Source organism: Pteropus vampyrus, unplaced genomic scaffold (assembly GCF_000151845.1).
Source record: "Pteropus vampyrus isolate Shadow unplaced genomic scaffold, Pvam_2.0 Scaffold194, whole genome shotgun sequence".
NCBI lineage: Eukaryota > Metazoa > Chordata > Mammalia > Chiroptera > Pteropodidae > Pteropus > Pteropus vampyrus.
This window is the reverse complement of record NW_011888975.1, coordinates 2148547-2171950: the sequence shown is the minus strand read 5'-3', so window position 1 is coordinate 2171950 and position 23404 is coordinate 2148547. Positions and strand designations below refer to the sequence as shown.

At 39.5% G+C, this 23404-nt stretch overlaps 1 protein-coding gene across 3 annotated transcripts in view; it reads right to left on the bottom strand.

Annotated features, from left to right (window-relative positions):
* Positions 1-2759: 2759 nt before the first annotated feature.
* The window catches only part of KIFAP3 (kinesin associated protein 3), a 113583-nt gene continuing 92938 nt past the window's right edge, over positions 2760-23404 (bottom strand). For 2 of the 3 annotated variants that reach the window (XM_011371719.2, XM_011371720.2), the window contains exon 20: positions 2760-3840. In XM_011371719.2, coding sequence (XP_011370021.2) covers positions 3732-3840 — 109 coding nt within the window. In that variant the 3' untranslated portion in view covers positions 2760-3731. Of the gene's footprint in view, positions 3841-22380; positions 22451-23404 lie in introns of those variants that run through there. The other variant, XM_023537578.1, reaches the window with a different exon arrangement.

Genomic DNA, 23404 nt, shown 5'->3' with positions numbered 1-23404 from the left:
CCCCGGCAACGCGGGGCGGCGACGCGCCCGCTCGCTTCGCGCGAGGCGGCCGGGCGAGTTGGTCTCGGTCGGGACGTTCGGGCTTTTAACCGCACAGCTTTCACGTGACTTCCGCCCGCGTCTAAAATGGCCCCGGCCGCTTCCCGCACAGAGCAGGGGGCGGGGCGGGGAGTCCGGCGATCGGCGAGGACGTCGGAGCGCGACGTCGCCGACCTGATTGGCTGCGCCGCGTGGGCGGGGGGCGTGCGCACGGGCGCCCGGAGCTGGCTCGGGCCTCGGGGGTTCCGGCTTCAGCTCCAGAGACGGAAAGCCCGCGGTTCCACTCAATTCACCGAAGAGTCAAATTGGAGCTATCAAAAATAGGACCTGTAATCAATATTAATGGTTTCTCACAACTGGGTGTTGTGAGATTAAAGTGAATATACATTAATAGTTTTAAAACATTTTCCCAAGCAAGCACAACATATTTTCCCTGTTACCGTCTGCATGGGCGTGGTAGCAATCACTACTAATTAAAGCTTCCACCTCACAGTTGACAGCTGACCTAAATCACTTACTCATCTAAAATGTTTACGTTCTTTCTGGTCGGTCACAGTAGCTAAAAGTTAAAGATGGATAAGGACCATGTTAAGTGACAGCAACTGGCTTACCAAATTCTTCAGAAATGTAATAAATATTTACTAGGAGGCAGGCACAAATAACATTTCGTCCACCCTATAAGCTTGACGACAGCAGAGCTTTCTGCACTGTCAGTGCTGTCCTACAGAAATAGAATTCAAGCCGCCTGTCATTTAAAATTTTCAAGTAGCCGCATTAAAAATAGTAAAACGTTAATTTTAACATTGTATTTTAACACAGTATATCCAGAAGTTTGCCATTTAAACATGCACGCAATATAAAAAGTTATTGAGATGTTTTACGTTTTGTACTGTCTTCAGAATGTGATATGTTTTACAATTTGGACTAGCCACGTCTGCGTGTGCAATGGATAGCGGCTACATATCCGAGCGTGCAGTGCGAGGTCTGCCCACCACCCTGCACTGGAAAGCCGAGCAGCAGTTCTGGTGCTGCAGGGGCAGGATTCTGTTACCATGGTTGGCATCTGGCACCAGGAATCTCCCAGACCAGGGGCAGAACCAGGGCCGTTAGGGACGAAGCCTCAGACGGCATCTCCAAAGGCTGCAGACCCCTTGAATTTAGATCCTCTTTACTTAGGAGTGGAGAGCATTTTCTAAAATAGTTTAGCCAATTCACCTATCTTGACTTCTTTTGAGACCTCATTTCTACTATTTATGATAATAAGCTGTTATTTTTGCCAATAAAAACCCATATGAGACATTATGATAACAGCAAAACAACCGGTGGTGTTTTGATGCCAGCTGGCTACCCCCAGAGTGTGGACTCCTGATTACTAGGAGGCTGGCTGTGCCCAGGGCATATCTTCAGCCAACTAACGCACACAGAGCATCACTGTCTATGCTGAAGAAGCTTAAAGTCAACCACAGACATCGCGATACCCACGTTGTAAGTAATAATGCCCAGCTTTGTAAACTGTAAACGCTTTACAAATGGTCTAGAACTTACAATCTCCTGTTATAGACTGTTTATTCCACAGGTATTTAACACACATCTTTTCTGTGCCATGCACTGTGCTGACAACTAAGAAAAAAGAAGATACAATCATTGCAGAAAAGTGATTTTTTTGAGGGAATCAAATAAAGTTTTTTGTTTTTTAAAAAAAATGATTAAGTAGCTTAGTGCTAAGAATGTGATTTTAGATTTTCGAAGTGCCTTGCCCCCCGCACCACCATGTACGTTCCAAGCTACCATGTGTGAAGCTGGATCTGAGCTAAATAACTCTGTACTTCACCAGGTCCTCTAAAGTTTTCCTGACAGCCTCTCCTTGCTCATTCACTTAGTCAGCAAATGCTTTATACGGACTCACTGTAGACCAGGCCCTGCTCTAGAGACCAGGGAAACACCAGCAAACAAGACAAGATGAAGTCCTTCCTCTTACAGACCTCACATCTTAGGGGGTTAGCAGGAGGGGGACAGACAGACCATAAGTATGTAAATGAACAAAGATAAATTCAGATAAATTCTATGAAAAAATAAAACAAGGTAATGGTAGCAGCAGCTAACACGTATTAAGTACTATGTGTTAGCTCCTTCATCTGTTCTTCCAAAATCACTTTGTAATAGTATGAGGTAAGTTAAGCCATAGAATGTTAGCTTTATCTTTCTATTAATGTCACTGATGTATAGTTATACTTTGTACATATGACAAATAATAAGGCAAGACACTGAAGTTCCTAGACTGGAGGCAGGGAGACAGCTTATGTCATTGCCGAAACAGGTAAGCTCGGGTAAACCACTTACTCTCGCCTGGACATTGTTTCATCATCTAAAAGAAAGAATTCGAGAGTTGCTTCTAGGGTCCTTTCAAGCTTTAATATTCTAGGACAAATGTGTTTTCAGAAAGACTGATTAGGTTGTAAGCTCAAAGACACAAATCATATTTTAGATTCACATATTCCCTAAAGAGCATCATATACTTCCTTATACATATGAAGTAGTTTTAAAAAATCTGTTGATATTTATATTTAAAATTTTTATATGATTGATTTTTCAAATAAGCAGATGGACTGAATTATTTCATAGGCCCTTTCCAGCTCTACAATTCTATGCTTAAACTATAAATCAAGCCAGTAAATAGTGTAAAACAATGAGGTTTTAAATTCAAGAACAGAAGCCTTGTCTTTGATTCATGTGTTCCTTTAAAAGTCTCATATAATTCCTTCCACAGCAAGTGCTCAAGGAAATATCTCTAGATTATAGTTATTTTGCTTTAAATTTTCAACATTATAACATTACAATGTTGTAACATTTAAAACTCAGAATTATGACTTTCCATTTCTTACTACCTAAATCTACCTTATAAAAACAATGAACAAATGGAGAATGAGTATCTTAGAGTGAGCAAAATATTCTGTTCCCTTGTTTTCCTCAATGAGACCTGTCGCTTTTCCATACTTCAGATTTCAGAAATAAAATTTAAAAGCCCAATACTAGTCTAGTTTCATGTATATTAACAGATGTCCCAGGTTGTCTATATTACTATCAGAAATACATGAATTCAAACAGCTGAACAGACTCTACTTATATATAACATAACAAGCATATGTTCCATTGTTAATTGAAAACTCATCGTAACTTTGGGAAGCAACCTTTCAGGCACACGGCATGAATAAAAAGGTGACATCTTTGTATATATTTCAAAGGTAGCACATATCACAAGGGGGAAAAAAGGACAGGAAAAAAATTCATATGCACCCAAATAAGCATGCAACTCCTAATGAAACACATTAAATAGAAACACGTGACTTTCTCTAATTCATTTGTACTTTATGCTTCTTTTTAATAGAATGAGTCACTTCATGTACATAATGTAGAGTTTGTTTTCCAGCCTAGTTGCTTTTCAGCAGTAACTTTTGAGTCTCACGAGGACTATCATCCAGGGTCAAGAAGTGGTTTGAGGAGTGAAGTGCCGAGCACCCGCTGTACCGAACGCGGGACGGGAGGGGCAGGGTTAATCTGCAGAGAGCAACATGGAACATGACAAGAAACACAGACAGACCCACGGCAGTTTCAACATGCATTATTAGCCCGAGGGTCAGAGTTAGCCCAACCCACACGTTTCCTCTAAGCCGAGCGTGCACATGGACGGGGATTCATCGCGGGCCAAAGCCGTAGTAGTATGGGTCGTCAGGGCGGAATCCATAAGCCGTGGCGGGGCGCCCGAGGATGCCGACTGACTGGCCGAAGCCATCCATCCCAAGGCTAAAAAGAGAAAAAGAAACGGTAAGTTAAGTTCTTCATCCCAGCTACAGATGTAGGTCAAGTAAGAGGCGTGGAACGTGACACCGCCAAGATTCTCTGCCTAGCGGCAGGTGACTTGTGTGGCTGTCATTAACCCTTTTTCTTTTTAAAATTAATACAGCCACAAAAATGTGTATGATAAATATTTACTTATAACAATGTGTTAAAAATGTTGGAAACCTCTGTCATTGGGTACCATTCACGACAAAGAGGAGGACAGATCGGAAAAGTTTTAATAAGTTATATTCCTATATGGCTTTTAGGCCAGAATGTGAAGATTTTACATGCTAGCAATTGTCAGAAATACACTGCCAGCGAATGATAAAACTAAAACTGTAGAAAAGTGAGTTTTGCTGTTTATAATGAGCTCTCTTCAGATAAAGACACAGGACTAATCCAATATTAGTAAGGACATGCAGTTTGATTCTAAGCAGTGAACTTTCGCTCAGAGCCAAATCATACTGGAAGCGTATGACTAAAGATGATGAAAAATTTTACAAAATTTCAAAGTTATCCAGGTTTGATCTGCAATCCTTCTGACTCAATGCAAAAATAATTGCTAGATAGTATATGTTTCTTTTGAGTGACAGCAAGGTAACTATAAACTTTGGTTCAATTTATTCTATGGAAACAACAGAAGCCTAAAGATAGCCTTCAGCTATTAAAGGTATCTTGAAAATGGATAAATTTTGATTATTACTTTAAAAAAATGTTTTCATCTATTAATAAATTATTTAGAAGAGAATGTTTTCCAAAGCACTTTTTAAAGACCAGAGAATTACCCAACACTTAGCAAAATGACGAGCTACTTATTTTGCCAGGCAAATATGGCAGCTATAACATGCTCATGCACAGCTCATGCGGTGAATGCTAGCGAGCGTATTTCCAATCCACGGAAACACTTTATACTGCAGAAATGTAAGCTCTGAAAAAAAGAAATATGTTTAAATGATTTAAGATTATTTTGAAATTAGATAGAAAGACACTTTTTATCAGCAAAATCTCAATGATTAAAAATATACTCACACAGGCATTAACATCCTCTCACAACTCAAAATGAGACTGTTAAAACATTTTAGAATTAACTATTAAAATATTAAGGTTTTAGACTGTGTGTGTGTGTGTGTGTGTGTGTACTGGGACACGGCTTTATACTAAATGTAAAGAGTCAGAATCCACATAGGGCACATGAGTCATGTGGCTCTACCTCTCGGGGGAATGGAATTCATGAAATACAAGATCTAGGTTAGCATGTGTGGTGAGTGATCCTGGACAAGTCAAACTTTTTGGGCTCTTTCTATATCAAAAACTGTGTCTATAACTTCTGAAAGTTGGTTGCAATTTTTAAGTTTGAATTTTATCTTGAAATGGCAAAATATAAACACATCCCGCCTACCTTCGTCCTATGGGAAGATTACATTTTTATGATCAAGGCAATTAAAGGTAGCCGATTAAAGATGTTTCAGAAATCAGTGGAGGTCATGAGCTAAGATACACCTGTAGCAGTTTAAAATTAGAGGAACAGCTGGCTGTTGAACATGTTTTTCTTAAAGCACTAAGGCTAACTGTACAGCCTGAGGATTTCGGCTCCCTCCTTTTCCACCTGTCTGCTTATGACCTGCCTTCGGCCGCTTTATGCATTTTTCAGCATCTCTTCCAAGGCTGAATAGCAGCGGACTTAGGTTAAACTCAAGTTAATTTTGTCTTTGCTTCTTGGATGAAAAGTGCTGCATAGGGGTTGTGATGAGATCGCTTTCGAGAATTTGGAAGCAAGCAGCACGCTGTAGATGAGTGAAGAAACATGCAGAGGCACCTTCAGAACAGAACACCTCCCAGAGGACATGGTAGCAACAGGACTGTATTCTACCTCCAAGAGGATGACCTTCGGGAAGGAGTCTGTGGCCCGCCTGCACCGAACAAGCAGCTCCTCAGAGGCCGTGCCCAAGCAACCCCTGGGGGACCTACGCTGCCATGGGAGGGCCCGCCATTCCTGCAGCCATGTGCTCCCGGGAAAGGGCCACGGTTCTGAGGGTCTGCGGACATCATTCAAACTGCAAAGCTGTCCATTTTAATTTCTATGACAAATAGGCAAACTTCTGATCATTTTCTCATGTGGCTTGCCAACAGGGTAAAGAATAAACTGAAGACATTATGTGATCTGTGTGACAGTTACACCTTTCACTGTACATTGACAGATGGATTTATTTTTTTAACATCAGTCACACTGTTGGTGAGAATTTGCTGCCCAAGCCAGTGAAAGTCAGACCTAACCTAGAACATGGATGAGTGTCAGTTTGAGCCTGCAAGCTTACTGTGACTGAGTTCTACTTATGCAGAGACATCTGTGTGTGGTACAATGTCCAGGACAAAATGTCTTGAACTTTCACAGGAGGAATAAAATTTGAAACCAACTCTTAAAATGAGTTTTTCCAGAATTACCCATCGTATTCCAGGTGCACTTACTGTCTGAAGACTAAACCATTATGACCAGTTTGGATGGTACTCTGCTATAAGTCCTTGGTCCTTTTGTGCTATGAAAGATCAACTATATTCCTGTGATTAATATGTTTTAAAGAAAATTCACTCTGAATCTGAATAGTTTGATTCTTTAATTTTCATTTGGTTCTAATATAGTGAGGAAATTGGACTTTTCGGGATGCTAAAACCTATAGACAGATATTCTCTGGGGACATGTGGACATTTACTCTACTTTCTCCCTTGGGATAAGGATGTAGCCTTGTTAATGCTGAATCTGGTTCAAAACCAGGAGAGCCTAATCGTGTTTGCCTTTAAACAGAAGATGATACATTCTGTAGGTAAATTCTTCGAGAAAGGGCTGGAAACCGTGAATATGAAAGGGGAGTGTGGCAGCAAAACGTGCACCTTCCTGAGCCACCAAGACAGAGTACACGGGGTCACAGGGACTTGGTGCGCTCACCGAGGACCCTGGGAAGCGAGGGAGACGGAGCCGAGGTGCACAGTGTGACCATTCTGCTTCAGATTCGCGTCTGCGGGTTTGGGAATCTACGTGGGGACTTAATCCAGCACCACGTGTGTCTCCGTGTCACATTCTCTCCCTGGTCCTCCTGACCTGCACAGAAAGCCTTGTGTCCCCCTGGTTAGAATAAGCCTCCACTAGACCACTTTTTCTTCGCAGGGCTAGTTATGTATGTAGTGTTATTTAACCTTTATGCTCAATGTCTAGATATCATATTTTGGACTTTTAAATTAGAAAAATATCAAAATGCAAGACCTTTTCTTGAAAATATATTGATTCTAGTTCAATGAAATGGTTACAAACAGCGTTTGCTGTGAAAAGACAGCTAGGAAAGGCAAGGCCCCCAAACTCCATCTACTATTAAGTTTTATGTCCCAAGAACATCATTTTGGGGTACCTAGAAAGGAAAATGACAAATTCTTCACAAATAAATTATATTTAAAATTTGGCAACAAATATAAAACTACGCCTAGATTCTATTTTTAAAAAATTCAGAAATCTAATTAGCATTCAGCAAGCAGAAGACTGAATTTTCTCTAATGTTTGCAATGCTTCAAACAAATTTTTAACAGCACCCGTTAGACTTCCAAACTTGGGGTGATCAGAGGGGGAGGAAAAGAACTCCAGGCACGAGTGATGCTTCACATGCAGCACACTACAGGGGGGACAGAAGCCAGTAAGGAGTCCCAGGCATCTGAGGCCCTTATTACACTTTGGTGCCAGAGCTGACATTCCTGCGGGAAGAGAAGAAATTCACCTACCTCTGCTGTTCGTGAGGCTTAATCAGTGCATATTTGTAAAGCACTTTGAAATCCTTGGATGAAAAGTGCTGCATAGGTGGAAAGTATTATCATTATTTAATAAAACTGGACAAAAGCAACACGTCTTTTTCTCCTGTGAATTTCCCAAGTCGGTAAAATGAATGCAGAGTAAATAATGAATATATTAGTGTATGCTACAAAAAAATAACTAAATGAATTCAAGCCAAGTTCTCTCTGCATCGGCTCACAGAATCTTTGACTCGGAAACATTTTCAGGAATAACCTAGTCTACACGTGCATCCACAGCAGCCTTGACAGGTCCACCCGCTCTTATCAGAGCCCCTCCGGGAAGGGGGTGCTCACTGCGGAGTGGGGGCAGTCACGCCAGCGTGGCACATCAGACTGTGAGAAAGTTCTCTGTCACACTGACCTGGGACCCGCTTCTATTAGTCCAAGAATTACCCCCTGGAACCACTCGAGAAGTCTAACTCTCCTTTAATATGACTGTTTTACAACCTTCATTTAATCAGTCCTCATGGCATGGTCTCTAAAATCTTTACCGGCTCATTTGCTCTCTAAAATAACTTCAACTTTTTCAATATTTTTCTTAAAATGAAGAAGCTGAAAATTATGTGCTACTCAGGACGTGGTCTGAAACCAGCATAGAATATGAGATTCTATTTCTGACTCTACCAGTGTGGGCTACGCCTGTGCTGATCCTCAGTGTTTTAAGGCGTCACTACCACCTTATACTGAATGTACACGTGTGTATGACTGTGTGTGCATACGCACACAAACACACGGACTTTTCCCTTATAACCACCATGGGTTTCTTCTTTTTACTTTGGGTCTTTCCTTAGGGGTTCTATTCTACCTAAGACGAAGGCCTTTACGACAGTGATTCTTACTAACTACGTGGCTCTGTGGCCCGTCAGGCAGCACCGAAGGCGGGAAGAGTTCTGAGGCTGTCGAGTGAAAGTTAACACACACTTTCTTTGCAGGAAGCGTCCCAGGATATCACAGAACTGTATGAGATGCTAATATTTTTCCAGAATAACTCATTTTTTATCAATTAATCCAATATATTAATCATAGAATCAAAATCAGTATGTTTATCTTCCTTTCTAGGTAGATTACGAATCAATACAAGAGTAATTTCAGCTCACGCATGATTTGCCATGGAAAATTTAGGTCTATGTAATAGTGATCCTTTGTCTGTCTGTCTGTCCATCCATCCAAACAGTACATGAGTTCCTACAATGTGTTTAGTATATGGTGTTGAGAGTCCTTTAAAAAAAAAAAAAAAAGGATGTGGTTCTAGGAAGGCAATAATAAATAAGATATGGTCCCTGACCATGGATTGGAGGCAACTAATATGGAACGAAATTCCGATCATCACATGAGGCTGTATTATCCTAGTACATTTATAAATCGCTACAGAAGAACAGAAGACAGCCGTTGATTTGATGCGCGACCGTGTATCAGAGGCATGTACAAACTGTCACGGAAGAATCGTGGGGGCTAGAGAGTCTTTCTAAAAAATACTTTGATTTTAATACATCTGTCACTTCCTAACATTATATTTTGGATTTGTCTTTATTTCCTATTATAATGCAAGCACCATGAGGGGAAGGGCTGTGTTATTCATTGTTATATCTATGACAAGCGCCTAGCACTGTATCCGATGAGGAGTGGGCATTCAACGAGTATCTGACTGCATGGATGGAAGAATCTCGAAGGACAGGTAGGACTTCACGAGTGGAGAGAGAGAATTCCTGACAGCGTGGGAGCCTGAGCGAGAGAGAGAAGGGGCTGAAGAAGAGCAATGATTTCCTATGGTTTCAGTAAGCAAGGGGCAGGAGATACAGCTCGAAAGGGAGGCTAGGGCTGGATTCTGAAAGTTCTGTATACGCCAGGCCAAGAACTATATACTTTTGGAGAGCTGTCAATGGTTTTTAAGAGGGGAACGACTTACTTCTGTGCTTTAGAAGGACAATTGCGATAATAAAGGACGCTGAGAGACAAAAGCATGGGGAACACTTAAGATCATACTATGGCTATCCACTGTGAAGTAATGAGAGCCTATAGAGGCACTGGCAGAAAAAGCAATAATCAAATATGCTACATTTCATGCAAAAAAAAAAACCAAACATATCTTTTTCTTTTAAAATGGATTTTCTTACTACTTGGGAACCGAGAATAAAGGGAAAAAGTTCAAAGTTGGTTAAAAATTTTAGAAGTTATAGTTATAATTAGGAATGAAACAAAGTTTGCCCCTTTAATAGGGACTATGCTTCATCAAATAACTAAGAGGCTGTGGTTTTCCATGCAGATAAAATCAGACTGCATAAGTAGTTTGCCTCTGTCTTCAACATGAAGGGCTGGACTATTCTGGCAGAAGCGACCATTTTTTCTTGATATTCTTATACATAGTTACAAGAAAAGTGTCACTTGAATGAGATAATGTCTATAAAGTTATACCTATTTGTATAGTGATGTATTATAAATGGAGATCTAAATGTCTGTGATTTACAGACCAACCACTAGATGGGGAGCTTGTCTTATCACTGAGTATCATATACTCTACAAAGTTTTAGAGCGAGCCTTCTCAAACTTAAACTTCTCTGCATATTTAACATCAATAGAAGGCGATTCTCACTGCTTTCTCATATAACTGATGTCTTCATTTGATAACTGTGAAATAATTTACTTAGAGCTAAATAGGAATATCTCATTCATATGCAAAAAGCTTGTGACCGTGGGGGGCCTATGAAAATGCTAGAAGATAATGTATTATAAACTGAAAAACGTAATATACATGCATGATAAAAGCACTAGCTGTGGTCGAATAGCTTCACTGAACCTGTCGATAGCATCTCATTTGTATACATTTATATGTACTAAATATATGTTTGCTCAAAGGTGTCACCTACTGCTTTGGACTTAAGCCTTTGTATTACTGAGAAAATGAGCAGTTTAAGCAGTCTTTAATGAGTTTCACCAATAAAATCAAGTCTAGCTGTCATTTTCCATTTAGTTTTGCTATTTTATATGCATAATCATTAATTTTTCTTTTATTTTGAAACGAAATGGCTAAAGAATACTAAAAAAATCACATTTTTAGTGAAATCGAACTAATATTTTCCTCAAAATCAAGGACAAATGATATGAGTAGTGGGAGGTTGTATTTAAAGACCCCAGGTGGAATTTATTTAAAAAAAAAAAAACTTTTCAAAAAAGACATCTGTCAGTTCTAAGGGGAAAAACACCACCATGGGGACAGATCCTTTCAATTTCGTTACTATACTGAGATGCTTCAGATGAAAACCGACCTGTACTAATGACGGGGGGAGCATGTGTAGAATAGTCATGGATTCATTCCAAATGGTAAAGATAATCCATGTCACTGACGCTCGTTTCCTATCATTCGTTATGCATCTTAATCTGTTGTGTAACCTATCTCCAGAGTGTATTTTAATTACATTTGTATGTGGAGATGTTATAGTTGATACTTTTTCATATTATCATTGCATTAAGTTTTCTATTCCTTTTTATTTTTTTTTATATTTTATAGCCTCATTGAGATTTTTCTATTAACTCTAGTTCTTGACCATCCTAACTCTTACTGTTGCATCTGACAGTTCTTCATGATAGTCCTTTCTTCATGAGCTTTGTAATTTTTTGTGTTCAAGTTCAGGTTTAATTTTTTACTTTATTTTATTGTTTTGCCGGTCTGTTGGCCCTTGAGCTTGGAAAGATTTCTACAGAAAGGTTCTGTATTTATGATATTTCACTGTCCTAAAACAATTTTAATAATTTCTGAACTTGGGGGTTCCCACACGAGATTTACAGTGTGAATTCTGAACCCACTTGTACGTGTGCAGTGAGACTGCGATTTCTGTTTCTCGGGCTGACAACTCTCCCAGCCTAGGGCCTCGGGGCAGAAGACAAGTTTTGGCCACTTCCCTGGGCCGGTGAATTAAAATCACCTAGTCCCCTTTTCAACTGATGAGAGAAAGGCAGCCACATGAAGTTCCATACTTGACACAGGGAGTTCAGTCCCATCTCCCTACACCACATAACCTACACCTAGTTCAGTATCCTCGCGAGTGATTCTCTTTTGTGTGTGCACACGTGTCACTGGGGAAGTTTACTAGCTTTGTGCATTTCTGTGAATTTGGCCATAAATTACAAATATTTCCGACTACCTTTTCTACATAGCTATATGGGAGGGGCCCTTCCAAGTCAGCTCAGTCTGCCATCTTGCTGGAAGTCCCTTCCGTTTTACTCTTATTATCTTCTTTCTCTGCATATTCGAGGAAAAAAATTATAATCCTCCTATTCCTATGACTCATATATGGCTTTTTTGAAGAGAACGATGACTTGAAAGAAAAAACTACAGCTATTAGAATATATTTTCTTTTTCCTTATTTGCAGCAATTACCAGAAAAAATACTCTAATAAGTGTCTAGTGGAAGCTGTCAGATGTGGTTGTCAAGCTGACGTGAATATTTACTCAAATCTACAATGGTCTCAAACGTTCTACAGCAATCTATTAATGAAAGTGTGCCATCCAGCCGTCTTTAACTTACATTTCTTCAATTAAGTACAAGGACTTCTTGAGATCGGCAGTCCTGCACTATCAGGCAATGCTTCATTTCACACCACCAATGTGAGGGGAACTTACTGAACTGCCTAAGCAACCCCTAGGTCAATAAACTGAGTCATTAGCACCTCCTTTGAATAACTGTTTGTCCGTTACTGGTTCAACATTTATATAATCTGTCATAATACCTTGGTTTTTTAAGGTACAAAAATTACTGCTGTAGGCTGAGCAGAGAACATACTGTGGGTAGCAACGTTTTCACAGTGGCAGTTTAACCATACCGTCTGGCACCGCGTGAGTTAAAGCCTGAACACCACAGCTAATTACTATGTAATGCTAACCCTAGTTGCTGGTTCATTTTGAGACTCTTTAAAATATGAACTGTGTATTTTACCCCTATGCACTCTCTTAATGATTTGTTTTTTTAGACTGAAATCACTTCCAGCCATCAGTTATACTCTTGGTCTCTACATGTGCACTTCTCCAAGCACAAATATTTCTTTTTCCTATTGGTCTGCCAGCCCTGTCAGAGCAAATTTCACTTTAAACTAAATGCTATGATACTTAAAACCTCTTGGATTACTCAGGCTGCTAGTGTGATCTATGACCTTCCAAGAATGACAGCTGAACTTTCCAATTTGCTTATACTGCTCGGGGAACTAGAAAGCACATGCCGAAGAGGAAAACGTTTCTGATGCTGAACAGAGAGGACAGTCCTTGCTGGAGGTGGGAGCAGGAGACTATTAAGCACTGAAAAATACTAATAAGAAACGAAAAGAAACTAAACATGCTGTAAAGTCTAAGACTCGAAGCGTAATTCAAAAGTTAATGCTAATCTAAAAACTTTTTAGTCCAGTTAAAATATGAACAATGGCCTCCAGTTACTGTAATTTAAGCACCAACCAGAATCTTACAATGATAATGAACTATCAAAACGAACAAGTTTAAGAGACGGAATAGACTCTAAAATAAAATCAACATGAGTACTATACGAATGGACTAACTCAACTCCTCATCTTTCTTTATAAAACAGACAGAAGTGTGACCCACGGACATAACCAACGAGGTCACATGGTTATCTCACGTGCACGCTATCCCACTGGCGTACCGGTCTCTCATAAATGAAGCTTTAGTGTTAAGCTTCTGTTATAACCTTGTCTCCAAGTCCTTAAATAATACAGTTTGGGAAAATTGTGACATAGTTTTGAAACTTTTCACTTTTACTACCTTACATGAGAAGTGGATAAATGTTTGCTGTAAAAAATTTCAAAAGTCTTATCAAATGTACGAAGCTTAATGAAAAGTTTCCAATTCATGTCATGTCTACTTACTCATTTACTTGCCTCAATCCTTTTTAGGCTAACTAACCTACAAATTCCCTTTGGCTGATAAAAATCAAGTGGTGATTGATAAGTAAAGACTATTTTTTGTAGCTAAATCAAACTAAGTAATATTTTTCTAAAAATAAGGGTATGAGTATGGATAACAGAAACTATATTTAAACAAATTGAAAGTGCATGATTTTAATAGCTAAGCACGAAAATTTGAAAATTTGATTCTAAGTTTACAATATTATCAAATATACAACAAAAAGGCATTTCCTTGAATTATTATAATATTTTAAAATCTCTAATTGGACAGTGTTATACAAATGCTTTCAGCCACTAAATCAGTAACCTCAGTAATCAGTACAGGTCAGATAAATATTTCGAAGTTATCTAGTATCCTCTAAAGCATTTAGGATCTCAGTATACTGTCTAATGTACCAACATTGCATTTAGCATTAGAAAAGTAGGTACTAAAGCAAATCTCCACTCTCTAAATTTTATAAGCTTTCTTGGTCCTTGAGAATATATTTGTTATATTAGGGGTCTATTTTAAAAAAAATAAAAATAAAAAAAAAATAAACAAGGTAAATTCATCTACTTAGGCCTAAGGCTGACTTCAGGCTGCAAAGGTGTGAACGGGGTTATATCATCCTGGCCAACCGGACTGCAGTCATCTGACGATAAAACGAGTTATTTCTGTGTCGCCTTCACAGAATGGGCACACTTTGGGCGCACACTGAATTCAGTGTAGACCGCAACGTAGAAATACGTGACCCTAACAAATATTTTTCAGCCTTGTATCCTATTACCATATTTTAAAGTTATTATTTTCAAAGCAACATACAGAAACATCACACTTTTTCTTTATCACTGACATACGTGGGCATTTTTCTCCTTTGATTTAAGGACTGACAATTATGTTTACTAAATTTAGCAAGACTAACAAGTATGAACTCATCAACAGCTCCTGAATTTTTTTAAAGAGGTGCAATGACCTCAAAACCAGGATATCTGAACGCGACCGTCTCCACTGATATAACTTGTTTCCATTTCTATCTGTGACTTTGTCATGATTTCTTTTTGTAAAATAAGAATAATGGCTATCCCCTCCCACCTGTCTCTGCCTCCAGATTATCATCTCCAAGTCCCTGACGGGAACGGCGCAGAGACTCGTACAGTCACGGTCATGGCATGTGAAAATGAGAGAGCCCTCCCTAAGAATACTTTAAAAGCTCTGGCCCCTGCCACCTGCACCGACAGTGAAGACAGCCTGGGTCGCAGCTGGCATGCTTCTTCCACGCTTCTTCCCCGTGCCGCCTGCACAGACAGGGCAGGGCTCTCGCACAACTCACAGGCGCTGTGCCCACCGCACAACCAGCGGCTGCTGCACGGAAAGAAGCCGCGGCCGACCACGCCTTCCACCACGCAGTCCCCGGGCACCGCGCGATCAGACCCTGCGACTCTGCCAGGGCCGATGGGGACGACACGACATCTGTAGCGACGAAAAATACTGGCAAAGTCTCTTTACGTGCTTCTTAACCTTATTTTATATTCAGTGAGTTTATATTGAAAGTAGTAAATCCAGGTAAGGTTTTTAGTTACTTTCCACACTGTGTATTCCTGTACTCAGGTTTGCTACATGGCGCTGGCTTCTCCTTAAAAAGGCACAGGTCACGGACGTGTTCAGGATGGGGTGTTTTCATTCTGTGATGTTCGGTGTCTTGGGTTGTGCCAACCTTACAGCCTGGGACTTATAAGCACACTGGGCAACTCCGAGGAGCCTTCTTTAGGGAGATGGGAATGCACCATCCATTGTTGAGATTACAGGCAGAACAGGGTTTTAGGCAGTCTTTCAAACTAGCACATAGGTTCCTTGACCCTTGGTCAAGGGTCCACTTATATATGGTTTTTCAACTGCTCATCCAGCACAGTTCAAACCGAGTTGTCCAAGGCTCAGCTCCGGAGCTGGGAATCCGCGGATGCGGAAGGCGACTGCAGTTATGCGCGGTTTTCCAGCGGCCCTCGGATGCTGCCCTGAATCCCCACACGGGTTAAGGGTCGACTGTCTGCTTACGTTAGTTATGTCAAGTACGCGGGACGAGGAAAGGTAACTGATTTATCGTAAATGACCATGGGGCCCACTTGCGGGTGGCAAACAGCGCCTCCCTCCCCAGACTCTGGGGAAAAGCAAGTCGCGACTGTCAGAAATTATAATCAGGTTTTTTTTGCCCTTAGTGTAGACAAAGAAAGAGTTAAATTATAATAGTCCAATATTTATAAACTCCTTAAAACCCAGAAGCCTTTTTAAAAAAATGTTTCTAGGGCTTTTAAGAATTCTTGTTTATTTACCACCTCAAAAGACATCTCAGCATGGAGTCTGAACACCCATGCATATAGAGCTTTACGGGATTTCTTGTATCAACTTCAAAAGATGGGATTTTTAAGTTACGATTGCAATTTTAAAAATGGGCTTGCCTAACTATGCTCACAGAAGCCTCCTCCCTTCCTTTCACATTCAAGGGGCTCCGAATTAGCCACTCGATACTGTCCACACAAATCTGGATTCCTGTTTAAGACCACTTTGCCTTTTAAATTCTGACAGGCCAATATAAGAGTGCCTTGTTTTTGGCTGGAAAATCCTGATATAGAAAGAGTTTCTGAAAAAGTGGGATATATCAACTTTAGATAAAGCTAAACAACAAAAACTTAAAAATATACATGTATGTTACACGAGATAGAATGCTGACTTATGTCCACAAAAGAGAAGATACTTAGGAAATCACTAATTATGCTCCTGTTTATAAGTCTATTCAAGACTTTAACTTTAATCTTTAACTTAATCAGAGGGCACAAGAAAGCATTTGTTAATCATGCCTCACTAGTCTGGCATGAGACCACAGAAATATGCAGCTTTGACATAAAAACCAACATAGACATACAAATATTTTATATTCATCAATAATTTCAATAATAGAAATATAAAGTTTAGAAAATTACTAATCATTTTTCTCAAATACAAAAACGAGAAGCATTTGAAATTTACTACAGAGAGCCATCCATACTTACCCCTTGGAAATAAGTTTGCGTTCTATTTCATTGATGGGGGCATAAGGAGCCATGAGATTACTAGGTGACCTGGGCTACTACTGAAAGGCTGCGAGCTGGCCCAAAACTCCTACAGGTGAAATCTACAGAATTATAGTCTATAATTAACCCCCTTAACAAACTTTGCCATCTAAAACTCTCCCAATTAAGGGTATTGAGAAGTCATCAATAGCTCTGATGTTGGTATCAAAACAAGTTCAAAGACTTGTCACTTGTTCCCTTGGGAATACCAATCAATCAATCGATCAGTCAATCTTCCTACCTACCTAGTTACCTAGCTAACTTCCTACCTAAAATGAAAGGTCTCTACTCAGTAGACCTTTATCCATGAGATAGAAGACATCGAAAATCAACAATTACAATAAACTTGATAAAACAGCTTTCCTCAAATCTCACAATTATTCGAATTACATTTTGTAGGACACAGATGTTTCTAGAGAGGCATCATTTCTATTAGAAAGCAAAAATCAGCTGCCAACTGGACTAATCCCACTGAACAGCCCCTGTTACAAAGAAATAACTAAATTCGAGTGAATTACCAGACCACCAAAGCGCCGCGTTGTAGTAAACAGCCTACATAGCTCAGGAGGTTGCATTTCAATAACAACGTGATTCTTTTTCAAATATTTCACTGCTTGGCATAAAATGCAAAAAGTCTAAATCTATAAATCTATTTACATTTTTAATCTAAGAAAATTCACCACAGGATCTTAAAACTTTTTAAAATTTTATCTTTTCTCCAGCTTTGAGGCATAATTCACTTATAACATTGTCGCCGGATCGCCTGATTTTTTTTTCTGTAATAAAATACTAAAGGTATAATCTTTCGTAATGGAAGTAAGCTAAAGAATGGTAACACTCCAAGTAGCATACTCCTTTAAAAAGTGTTTATTATTTAAGACAGTGTGGCATTCTTTTCCGAAGATGGTTAGTTTTGCGTGCTCTTAAGCTTAAGGACAATTCAGAAATGTTTAAGATGTTTATTCCACTTGAACGCACAGAAACACGTGCACACACATGCATGCACACAAGCACGTGCCCGCTCACACACACACTTAGCTGAGGTGTGGGAATGACATAAGAGTAGGTGGGAACGTGGAAGTCCCAAGACTGACACTGTATTTGGTATTAATTTCTAAATCTCCTCTCTAAGCCTAACAATACTATTGCTCTTAAATATTTTTTTAAAAAAATAAAGTTGAAATAAAGAATAAGATACTTCAGGTCATCTCAAAAAATTATATTTTAACCCTGCACTATAAGCTTCTCAAGGGTAAAAGTGTTGTTTCTTACTATCTCTAGAGCCCACCCTAGTGCCTGTCAATTAAAAAGGTTACTGAATCAAGGAAATTTTAAGTGTCAAAAGAAAACATGCTCACATGCTTACCTTGATTATATCTTTACTTTACAGTCTGTAAAGTTAATTTCATTTGTCATCACAGAAACTCTAAAAGTTAAAAGTATCTTTTGGAAATCGCAATCTCTAGCAGCCTATATGTTATACTTCTGATTTATTGGTTACTCACAGGTCATTACTTAAGACCAAGTAATAGTAAAGGAACAAGATCAAAGAAACCCTCTATTCATTTTCAGTATAATGTAGAATATGTTTCTACAGAACTTAGGATATTTGATAATAAAAACTTATACAAAACTTGTTAATACTGGGACATTAAAAGTTTCTTTTCCCATTAAACTTTAAAAATATTTTGATAGAGAATGCTTACATTCAGCATAGATGAGTACTTCTCAGAATACTCAATTAGATACGTGGTAGAACACCTGTGTGCTAAGAATTCCCTAATCTAACCCACGAAGGCAGGCACCTTCATCTGTATAAAATGCTGCAATTTAAAAGACAGTATTTATCTTATATAGGTTATTAAAAATGTTCTCATATAGCATAGGTTCCTACCAACAATTTTATGATACAAGATCACAATGCTAAATATATACATATATATCTTATGTATTTAATAAATATTTTGCATTGCATATTTGAAAGGATAATACTGAAAGAGTAAAGATTAAGTATAAATTTAAGACATTGAAAAAAAAAAAGTTCACATTGAAAATAAAACACAGCACGGGCAGTGTGTCTGAATACTGGCTCTGGCCCTTACGAGTCAATAAACAAGCATCTGTTGAGGGCCTAGTGTGTGCCCGTCGCCGCAGATACAACTTTGAATAAGACAAAGTTCTTGCTCTTCCGGAGACTACGTTCTTATGGAAGGAGGTAGATAAACAAGTGAACCAAAAATAAGTGGTCAGGATGCTAAAACAGACAGTGATCAGGGGATAGGCGGGAAAGAGCTTCTTCGCTAGTTTTGTCAGGAAGATTCTGAGGAAATAATATATGAGCTGAGACTTGAAAGACAAGAATAAGCCAGTCACTCCAAAGTCAGAAGAACAGTCAATGTGAACACGAAGGCGCTGGAGAGAGGAAGGACCGGGGCGTGTCTGCGGGGCAGGACGGCCGAGCTGAGGCTGGGAGCAGGCGAGCGGCAGACGCCCAGGACTTCGCAGACCACGGCGAGGAGTCGGCATTTCATCGTGAGAGCGTGAGAAGCCACTGAAGGCGGGTGGGAGACATGATCTGATTTACACTTTAAAAAGACCAGGATATACACCCAAAACCTATATAATTTGATTAACTAATATTAATAATAAAAAGATCATGATGGGTACTGTGAAAATAAATGGACTGCAAGGGAAGGTGAGTGTAGAAAAGCAGCAGGACTATTAATGAACAGTCAAGGTGACAGACGATGGTGGAAACGGAAACAGCCGAACCTGACGCGGTCTGCAAAGGAAAACCGGCAGGCCGTAGCGACGGTTTGCACGGGACGGTGGCAGCGCTGGGGAAAGGCAGCTACAACGTCGATGGCTTGAACTAGTGAATGGTGGTGACAGTTACTGAGATGGAGGCCGGGGAAGAATCCCCTTGCATCGAACGTTAGCTCTGATGGTTTTATTAAACATTCCATCGGATGTGTTCACACCGATGGATATGTTAGGCAGCGAGGGGCATAAGGCTGGTGCTCAGGACGGGAGGTCTGTGAAAAACGGACGCTTATAGACAGTATCTAAAGCCACAGGTGTGAATGAAACCCTCTAGGCCAGCGGTCCCCAGCCTTTCTGGCACCAGGGACCGGTGGTCCTATGAGCATCTAATGCCCCATGACCTGAGGCGGAGCTGAGGCGGTGATGCTGGCGCTGGGGGGCGGCTGTGAATACAGATGGAGCTTCGCTCGCTCGCTCGCCCGCCGCTCACCTCCTGTGCGGCCCGGTTCCTGACAGGCCACGACCGGTACCGGTCCACAGCCGGGGTTGGGGCCCCCTGCTCGAGGTGGCGGGTGCGGTGAGGGACGTGGGCCCTTCAGAGTGGTGTGGGCACTGAACAGGGTGGAAGCCATTAAAGGAGAAAGGACGACTGTCCCGCAGAGAGCGCGGGGAAGGGTGGCGAGGGGCTGAGGCGCAAGCAGGAAAACGGGGAGACCTGAGAGCTGACAGCAGGAAGCGCCAAACGGCGGGGCTCGGGCAGCGCGCCAAAAAGAGTTAAGATGAGGAAGGCCTGTCGGTTACGGCGACATGAAGATCCCCGCGGCTCCCACGCGCCCGGAGACACCGCGGCGGGAACAGGAAGGCGTCCGGAGGAGTCTGTCGGACCAGAGTGCGACGCGGGCAGTGGCCGGGCCGTGACAAGGAGACAGAGACAGGCTAGCTCTGGGCAGTCCAGTTCTGCTCATACACTGACAGAAAGGGCCAGGCGTAAAGGGTGGGGATTCGGAGCAAAACAGGCCGACCGGACTTTGACAAAAGGACACGTCCTTCATTGCAGAAGGGAGAAAGGTGGGCAAACGTAAGAGCAGAGGCTGGGGGGGAAGGTAACCAACCATAAGCTTCGGTTTTCTTAAGAATGATGGCTCCTTCCCCCAGCTGTGGTGAAGATTTAATCAAGACAGGGATGTCACAAATAGCAATAAGCTACCGCCTGGTACTCAGTAAATATATTACAATAAATGCCGTCATTATTATTAATCAACACATCTCAGACTGTAGACAGATTTGAAACCATTTTAGAGAATAACATTTCAAATAATGGAATTAGAATATAGATTAAGTCAGTATGACATCAAAGTCTGAATTATTTCTAATTCTTTTCAGTAATTTCATTTAAAACTGGACTGGATTGTCCATGTTCCAGAAACAAACTTTTTTGAGCAATTTCACTTAAGATTTTTTAATCTCATTCTCTTTTGAAAACTAAGAACGAAAACTTTAAAATTAATGTTTATATTGTATAGAAATTTCCTGCAGACTTTCAAATCCAGAATTTGGGATACATTAGGAACTAATGGTCTGATGCAGATTTAAAGCTGCAGCAAATGAAGATTTAAAGTTGCAGAAAAACAAAGAAGCAAACTACAAAACAGCTGCCCCCTGATAGAGTCTAAAATTCTGTTTTTAGCCTCCATCGTTTTTTTTTTTTCCATATGCAAACTATGATGCTATAGTTTAAGTACACACAATTAGGCTTATCTGAAAATACAATAATTCTAAGAGTACAAGCTACAATTTTAAAGTTCAACATTACTATGTTATACCTAATACACCTTCTGAAATGGCCTAGGGGTAGGACCGCACCTCTCTCTTTTAAAATTTTCAAATCACTCCTTTCTCATCTTCCTTTCTTAGTGGGATAAGTAACGGGCACTTTCCCAAGTGGATCCTCTGTTTTATCAGGAGATCTGACTTTACTGCCCCCAATTTAGAAATAGTATTCTGAGGTGCAATACATTTTTAGTGATTGTTTTTATGATATTTATCCAAATCAATGAATGGGTATTATACACTATTGTTTTATATCCAACATTTTGATTTTCATGAGACTAGAAATTATTTCTTCTGTGGGATCAGATGGCTGTAAGGTAACAGTAAATGTAACTTCAGTGGTGAGAAACTAGAAACTGGTTTCTTTCTTTTATATATTTTATAATAACCTATATAAATATCAATGAAACCTATTTATCAATAGCTATCATCTAAAATGGCCTTCTAAGAGTAAATTTCTTGACAGAGTTAAGTTAGATTCCAGTTGCCAAACACAAAATAAGAGAGTAAAAAAAGATAAAAGATATAAGTGAAAAAGAAATTTTATGATATATAGTAACCTAATCAAAGTTAATGCCTCGACCAAGAGGTTTCATTGTACCAAAAAAAAAAAAAGAGATTTTATTGTATTTCAGCATGAAGATGAGTATGTTTAATAATATATAAAATAGTTTGCTTAAATGTGACTTTAAATTTCCATTGATTTATTCAACAGATTTATAATATAACCGATATGTATAAGGATCCATTTGATAGGATGGTTTAGTGGATGTTTATGACAACGTTATCTTTAAGAATAGCTCTTATAATGTAGAGATCAAGTTTTCTGAAATCCTTTAAACTCCATTAAATATTAAGGAATATTCTCTTCAATCAAAAGTTAAAAATTATGTTCTGATTTATTACATGCCAAGTACAAATTTATGTTGTAACTGAACATACGACATAACCAAAGAAATATCAAACTTTTATTTGAGGAGGAAGCAAGCCTTGGGATTTCTAAAAACCCGATTTGAATCTTAATGGTAATACAGCGTGCGCTCGGCCCCTCACCCCACCTCCGAGGACACAGGCACAGCCTCCTCTTCTCAGTTTGTTAACGTTCTAAATCTTTCTCCCAGGTTTGGCCTTGCAACCACTTACTTGATAAAGTAGGTCACTTAAAAAGAAAGAAAGCCCAATAAAATGAATTACAAAGACAACAAGATTAAACTGATTGCACTGTTTTCATACATTGTAGTTGAAATTCTGCAAAGACGCAGTTGGCTGTGGTTTGGCATTTAACAGCATGCGATCAGTGAGGAGGAGGAAATTTTATTCTCATTAACTGTTGCAGATTTACTGCAGTGAAAAAGAGCTATGTAACCCGAGATGTGACAGTACAGAAAGATCAAAGCCATGGACTGGAAACTAAATAAACCCTCTGGCTACTTCCTGCAAGGAAAATTCACTTTGGCAATGTAAAACAGAGCCCAGTTAAAAACTACTCTGTTTTATGAGCTGTCATAGCAGCTCAAGTGGTTTGGACCGGCTGAGTTTAGAACATTATATTTCCTTGTTTTTGTCTTAGATACTTCTGTAAGCAGTTTTATAGACGTTTTTTCTTTCCATTTTTAACACAATAACAAAAAAAGAGAGAAGAAACTCTTCTCTTGGTTGAAACTGAGAAGGTAAACCACTAAGCTTATTAAAGCAGGCAGGTCTTCATTTGCACATTCCTTTCTCATTTACTACAATTTAATATTTTGCTCTTAGATTTATTTGGCAATGTACATTTACTTTAATAATTCATCTGCAATCTGTACAATTCCTATTCAAAATAAGTGCAAATCAGTTTAAAGAGCCCATATGGCTCATATCTGAGGGGTGAGCTATTTGTAACAGTACATCTGGAAGGACTGTGGAGAATATGAGAATTAATTAATATTACATTTAAAAACCTATAGGCTCTAGGTTTAATCTGTTTTTTCAAATAATATTTAAGAAAAAATATTTGGTTTAACATTTCTAATATAATAAATTTTTAACAATTGTTCATAAATACTGAAATCACACTGTTAAATCAATCAAAACACAGATGGGCTAGAATAAATCAACCTTAAATTAGAAAATA